This window comes from Trichomycterus rosablanca, chromosome 2 (assembly GCF_030014385.1).
Source record: "Trichomycterus rosablanca isolate fTriRos1 chromosome 2, fTriRos1.hap1, whole genome shotgun sequence".
NCBI lineage: Eukaryota > Metazoa > Chordata > Actinopteri > Siluriformes > Trichomycteridae > Trichomycterus > Trichomycterus rosablanca.
In genome coordinates, this window is record NC_085989.1 from 60,161,204 (window position 1) to 60,168,363 (window position 7,160).

Below are 7,160 nucleotides of genomic sequence, written 5' to 3' on the forward strand. Positions count from 1 at the left end.
ATACTCAGTATTGCATTGCTTGTGCCTTGGTATTTAAGATTATTCCTTTTGTTCTTAATCAGTATTGTGAGTTAGATAGAGGGCCTACTGGGGAGGGTTAGGCCACCATCTAGCTGGAGATGCAATGGTGTGTAGTGTGGGGTTTTTTTTACGGTGTGTGTGTTAATTGCTTGTTTGTAGCTGCCTTTAGTGTGTGTGTGTGTGTGTGTATGTGTATGTGCTACATTTTGTTTTGTGACTAGCGTCTCCCTTTAGGTGAGTGAGTCTGCCCTTTAGACCCTTTAGGTCTGGTAAGTCCTTTGGTGTCACATCCGGTTTTTCTTACTACTACTCTTGATTCTGGTTATTTGACTGTCCAGAGATAATTGTTCCGATGCCTTTTTTTTTTTCTTTAATTACCATGTAACCGGTTGTTTCATTGTCATAAAAATTTGTAGTTGAATAAATTAATTGGAGACAAGTCTCTGTTCTTCTTTTTTGTATAACAAATCTGTGTGCCCTATTTGGGTTAAGTAATGGTGTTTGTTCCCTGGGTGTAAATACCTGGGGTGGTGTTGTCGACCTACACTCTAACTATCTCGCCTCAGTCAGCACAAATGAGGTCAGTGGTTTTTGTAAACATCTGCTGTTTGGAGATTGTTTCTAATTATGATGTATTGAAGCTGTGTAGAAAGTGTCTTTTGGATGTAATGCTGTCAAACCTGATGACTAAAATGTAAAATAAAAGAAGGGGCTGACATAATGTGAAGTTAATGCAGAAAGGCAGTTTAATAACATTAAATGTTAATGCAAATTAAAGAAATCATACTTAATAAAACAGTTGCAGTTTTTTTTTACTTTATCTGGTTGCTGCTGTCATTGCATTCAAATTTCAAATACAAAGAAACCTGAAACTATGCGTATGACTAAGCTGATAACCCCCTTTTACTTATTGTTACCAGGGCTACCGATAATTTTGACGAGGACTACAACAATGCATAATACAGTGCCCAACACAACTAAACCAGCTGTTAAGTAAATGAATTTCTTGTTTTTCTCCCTGAATTCCTCCCAGGTTGAGCCCTGTGCTTTCTTATAAGTGTAGAATCTTCCTCCATTCTGTTGCACCATCCTGTCTATCTTCTGCAGAAGTTCAGTGACCTGCTGTCTGTTCTGTGGTTCTGCATTATTAAAGATGTGAAATCTTCCTCCACACTGATCTAAAATCCATCTAATCTGTTCATTCCTGCTTCTGTTTGGATCTTTTTCTCCATCTTTTACCTGATCACCATGGGTGAAGAGAAGAATGGTGTAATCCATCACACGTTTACCAAAAACCTTCTGTAAGCCCTTAATTACATCTTCCTCCTCTGTGAACCTCCCAAACTCTACAACCAGAATGAAAGCATGAACTCCTGGTTCTGACAAGGTCACACTTCTGCAAAACTCCCTCGCTAACTTATTTTGTGACAGTGTTGTGTTAAGAAATCCTGGTGTATCAACCACACATACACGATTTCCTCCTATCACAGCTTCAGCATGTTCACTGTGTTCTGTTACAGAATCTACAGATCGTTTTGATCTAAATACATTTTTTTCTAGGATGGTGTTTCCTGTTGCACTCTTCCCAGCACCAGTCTTTCCAATCAGCACGATCCTCCGTTCCTCCTGGTCCATTTCAGCAGATCTGATCTCTGGATCTTTTACTGGAGCTGTTAGTACCAGTGGGAAGACAATCCGAGTATTAACACAACCCTGTATTGTCAGACTAATACAGCCACTTTTCACAGAGGTAACACTAAGTTTGTTTTTTTCTATTTTGATATCTAACAATAAATACAAATCCTCAAAGTACAATTTACTACTTTACCTGGCATAGCATTGTGTAACAGACAGTACAAGAACAATGTGTGACGTGTTTCATTCTCTTCAATCTTTATTAAACTAATAAAAGTAGAAAGAAAAGAGTTCCAGTGCTTCACTGATCAGCTTCATTGTAGAGTGTAAATAGAAACACGTTTAGAATTTGATGCTCTAACAAACTATATTAAGTTGGCTTAGAGTTAAAAAGAATAAGAATAAGAGTTAAAATGGATAGAATTTTTAAATTTTAGTGTTTGAAAGGTTCCACAGTGAGCAGGTGAGTTGGTACCAAGTGAGGGAATCATGATCAGGTATAAAAGGATCCAGATCAGTCTGTACAAACAATGATGGAGTGTGACTCACTACTGTGTTCCAAACTTTATCAGAGAATCAATCAGTTCAAAGATAGCATTCAAAGATAGTATATAAATCTTTCACCATCTACTGTACATAATATTGTAAAAAGATAAATCTAGGGAATCTGGAGATATCTCTCTGTGTAGAGCAAGAACCTAAACTACTATTAAATGTGAGTAACCATTGAGCTCTCAGACGACATTGCAAGAGGAATCATCATGTTACTGTGATAAAGTCACATCTGAGATCTGAGTTCTTCAGAATATCATTGTTACAACAAACAATGTCTGACACTTCTTCAAATAATGTAACCTGAAATTCTATTACACAAAAAGAAAGCTGTACATCAGTTCTACACATCTGGGCCTAAAGTCACCTGAGATAAACCATACATGCACAGCTTGTTTTCAGAAAAACGGCAATAATTAAAGTCACATCCCCATCCTGAGTCACATCAAATTCTAAATGGTACTAAATACTTGGTACTAATGGTACTAAAAAGACTACTTCATTACTTCATTCAGATAAAACAGAGTTGCTTTTTAATCTGTGTAATATCATTAAAATAAGAAATATCATCTGTTCTTGCTGCCAATTGAATTCTGCATTAGTTACAAAATACTTTTACTAACGTATAAAGCGCTATGGTCTGTACCACAGTATCTGAGTGAACTTATTGAGTGTTACATTTATATTTACTTTTTTGGCATTTAGCAGACGCTTTTATCCAAAGTGACTTACATTACAGTTACAGTATACAGTCTGAGCAATGAAGGCTTAAGGGCCTTGCTCAAGGACCCAACAGTGGCAAACTGGCAGTGATGGGGCTTGAACCAGCGACCTTTTAATTACTACTTCAGTACCTTAACCGCTAGGCTACAAATGCCCAGCATGTTCACTTTGTTACCAGGGTTCAGGTGGAAAAGCATTTTCTTACAACTTTGGAATAATCTTCCTGCCTCTGTTAAGTTTGAAGGATGTGTGGCTCCAATCCTGGGGGTCTAGGGTCTAGGCAATGTCTCGTACTTTGTCACTCACCTTGGGTGTATGACACAACCTCGTGCAGCAGTAAACTACATATTTTCACACCAAATTATTTCTTTGTTATTACAACTACCATTTAGAAAATAACGTTTCATACTTACTGATGTTTTATGGTTCTGCTATCAGTTCTCAGACAAGAAGGTCTTGAGAAGATCTGCTTCTTGAGTATCTGCTCTCAAAGGTCTGCAGGACTTCCTGTGAAGTGATAATAAAGTCAGTTATAATTCTGTATAAATCTGCTAAATGTGGTTAATATTAGCTCAGCTGTTTATATAAATATAATATTACACTTTATTATGTATATGAACATATTAGGAACTGATTCTGCTCTATTAATCTGGCTAACCATTTTATACACACAGGCGAAGTGTGTAGTGCAAATACAAACAGAAAAAAAATGTTTAAGAGGCTTAATTGTCATTTCAGCTTCATACAAATACACATGGTGTGGTTTTGAGTCATGAGTTAGCAGAATGAACACCAGTGGACTAAGTACTGCCCAAGGGGGCACCAGTACTCAATGTGGTGGTGCTGGAGATGCTTTTCCCATCCCTCACTCTGCAGAGGAATGAAGTGTATAAATAGCACTGTAACAGCCATGTCCTTTTTGTCCAGGTGAGTGAGGGCCAGATGAAGTGCGATGGCTATGGCATTATCTGTGGAGCAGTCGGGGTAATATGCAAACTAGAGGGGGTCCAGAAATCCTTTTTTTTTTCTGCACAGGGTCGATGGTGGTCTTCCATTGGTTTGCTCTACACAGAGTTTTCCGTATTTCATGGAGGGGGGGTCTTTAGATGGAAGGCATCAGTGTCACAGGAAGATGATGATGCCCCATACTTTTAAAACTAGCTGCTATTCCACCTCAGTTTATTCATACTAATTCATAAAACTAAAGGTAGTAGAAGTAGTTTATATGGGGATAGCTGCACTGTTGCATGTTTTATTATTGTACATGTATGTGGGTGCAGTATCAGGAAACTTTATCAGAATGTTTCTCTAATGCTGGGAGAATTCTGGGAAAAATTATATAATCTCTCAAATGTTCTTATAGTTACATTTACATTTTGGCCATTTAGCAGAGACTTTTATCAAAAGCAGCTTACAATTATCATTGAATGCAGTTTTAGCAATTAAACTCCTCCTCAGAGGACCAACAGTGGGAGCTTAGCAGTGATGTGGCTTGAACCAGCAACCTAAAATGATTTATCTGTTGCACCTTCAGTACTGATTTTAACTTTTGTATTATCTTCATGTTCTCTCTTTCCTAAAGAGTCTATCTATCATAAATATGCTTAGTAAAGGCTTTTTGTATGTACTACAATTTATAAAATACAATTAAAACAAACGGCTTTAAGTTACACATTTATTAAAGGTAAATGTAAAATAAAATGTGATGTAAATTCACTCACCTCTGGTTCACTCACCTCTGGATGAGTTGTGTAGTTCAGCTTTCTGTTTTTCCATATAAAAGCAGCCTGAACTCCTCCTACCACCTACCTCTGATCTCTGGTTGGGCCTCCCATGATGTAAAGCTGCTTTGGGTTTAAAACCAGGGTTTGGAGGGATGAAATAAAAAGAAGACTGGACAGAAGAGAAGAGAAGACAGAAAAGAACACAAAGGTAATAAAGGTTACATCTTATTGTAACTGTAGGAACAATATTATTATTGTCTGTTACAACAAGGTAATAACTTCATTTATATATTTTTCATCATGGTGGATCCAGCACCTCTCGACAAAAAGAAAATTTGGCTCAAGACAAATCAAGACTAAACAGAACAGCAATCCATATCGGATCATCAGTTCATTTACTTTATACAGGTAATTACAATCCTGCATTCTATAACATTTATATTATATCTGATAACTACACTTACCCCCCATAATATCTGTATCACTCTGTTCAGTTTACCTAGTAACTCAAATCAGTTCCTTCATAAAGAATAATGAATGAACTGGACAGTTTGTAGTTTAGTGTGTAGTTTAATCAGACTCTGAGAAAAAAAAAGTGTAACACTAATGGCTGTAACAATAAATTCTGAAAAACATTAAAACAAAAACAATAGTGAACAGTGTCATTTAATGCATTCTTTTTATTATTATAAAGACACAATTTTTGACCCTTATGTTTTGGAGGCTTCATAATTATTACAACTTAATTACACACATGATTGAATAAAATTAATTTTTAATTTAGATTTAAATTGCTGTGACAAAATTGGCAGCTCATTAAAAAAGTCAGATTAATTATTCTTGAACTATAAAGTTAATTTACCACTTAAAAAGAATTTAAATGAACACACCACACCCTGAGGTTGCATTGCTGTTGTAACGCTAGGTGGGCTAAGACTGACATGGGGCGGACACACAAGCAGAGATGTAATAAACTAAAGTATATTAATTGATAACAAATAAGACAGGTACAACAAGACAAGATAACAAGACCTAACACTCGACCTATGCTAAGCTAAATGCTAATGATAACTAATGCTAAACACACAGAAATAAATGTTAAACTAATCTAAACATACAAGGACTAAGCTAAACTGAATGAACAGACTAAACAGGCTAATGGGCTAATATGCTAACAAACTAAACAATGAGTAAACAGGACTAAACAGACTAAACAGACTAAACAAACTAGAAATAAACAAAACTTACTAAGGAAATGGCTGACAGACAGACTGACGGATGGATAGACAGGCACGTCAATAAGCCTATACGAACAGACTGAGTTACAGGGTAAATAATCTCCAACCCTCTGTTTTCCAGCCTCCCTCCTTAATAGTGGCAGCTGGAGCTAAATAGTGGCAGAGGTCCAATCCTGAATGAGGGTGTGGCAGGAGACCCATAGTGTGCAAGGAGGGGGGGCGTGGCACACAGGAGCTCCATAGCAAACAAAGGCTCCAAGCATGACAGCTGTAGATTATCAGAGTTATCAGATTATTATATATTTTGGTACCCCATTTAATAAAGGTGGTGTAGAATAAAATGAAAAATATCAGTTTCTATGTGCTGTTTGCTGTTCACACTGTGATAAAAATATATTGGTGACACTTTCATCTGCAGTGTGAACACAGCCAGACGGTCATGGTTAGATTAAGGAATGACCCGACCTCATGCAAAAAAAAATATTTTAAAACAGTTAGTTCCGACGTTACGATCTGATTGGTTGAGAAGCGTTCTGACCGTGTTGATATTGGTGATAACAGCAAGGCCTTTTCACACCACAACTGTATTACTCCGCTGACACGTCGCCATTAACGACAAGCTGTATGATGCCGATGAACATCCTACAGAGCAGCAGAGGTGGAAAGTAACGAATTACATTTACTGGCGTTACTGTAATTGAGTCGTTTTTTTTTTGTGAACTTGTACCAGTAATTTTACTTTTACTTAAGTATATTTGGTATTAAGTTTTGTATTGTAATTGTAATTGCTTATTATTTTTATTCCAAACCAGTGTTACTTTGTAGTGTTACTAGATGCCTTTTTTAGCCTACTGTGTTAAGGCAGGGCCGGATTTTTTTACTGTTGCATAGCAGCAAGTAATTCGTTGTGGAACTACTTTTTGGCAGACGGTATTGTCAATATTAAAGCTTATTTAATTTGCAATTCAGGGCTTCTTTGATTTATTTTCTTTCTTTATTTTGTAAAAACTGTTGTATTAAAGCAATAGAACACTTGAGGTCGTGTGTTATCGCGAATAACATCACGGCTGTGACGATCTACGACCGAATCACAGTCGTGATGTTATTCACTGTAACACACTCCCTCTCGTGTTTTATTGCTTAAATTGAAACCTTAAAGAACATAACTAAATATTTAGGATTGAGTGTGTTTAAACATAATAATGTGTTTATTTTGGAATTGTTTACCTACTGGCACTAACAGGATCTAGAGATCAGATCTGCTGAG

At 36.7% G+C, this 7,160-nt stretch overlaps 1 protein-coding gene across 1 annotated transcript; it reads right to left on the reverse strand.

Moving 5' to 3' along the window:
* Positions 1-924: 924 nt before the first annotated feature.
* Positions 925-1,656, reverse strand: LOC134303028 (GTPase IMAP family member 9-like). Its single transcript, XM_062988281.1, has one exon. It carries the CDS (start codon positions 1,654-1,656, stop codon positions 925-927), a length of 732 nt encoding a protein of 243 aa, XP_062844351.1.
* Positions 1,657-7,160: the final 5,504 nt, after the last annotated feature.

Coding starts and splice junctions, on each gene's coding strand:
- LOC134303028 (XM_062988281.1), bottom strand. CDS start 1,656: ATGGACCAGGAGGAACGGAGGATCGTGCTGATTGGAAAGACTGGTGCT.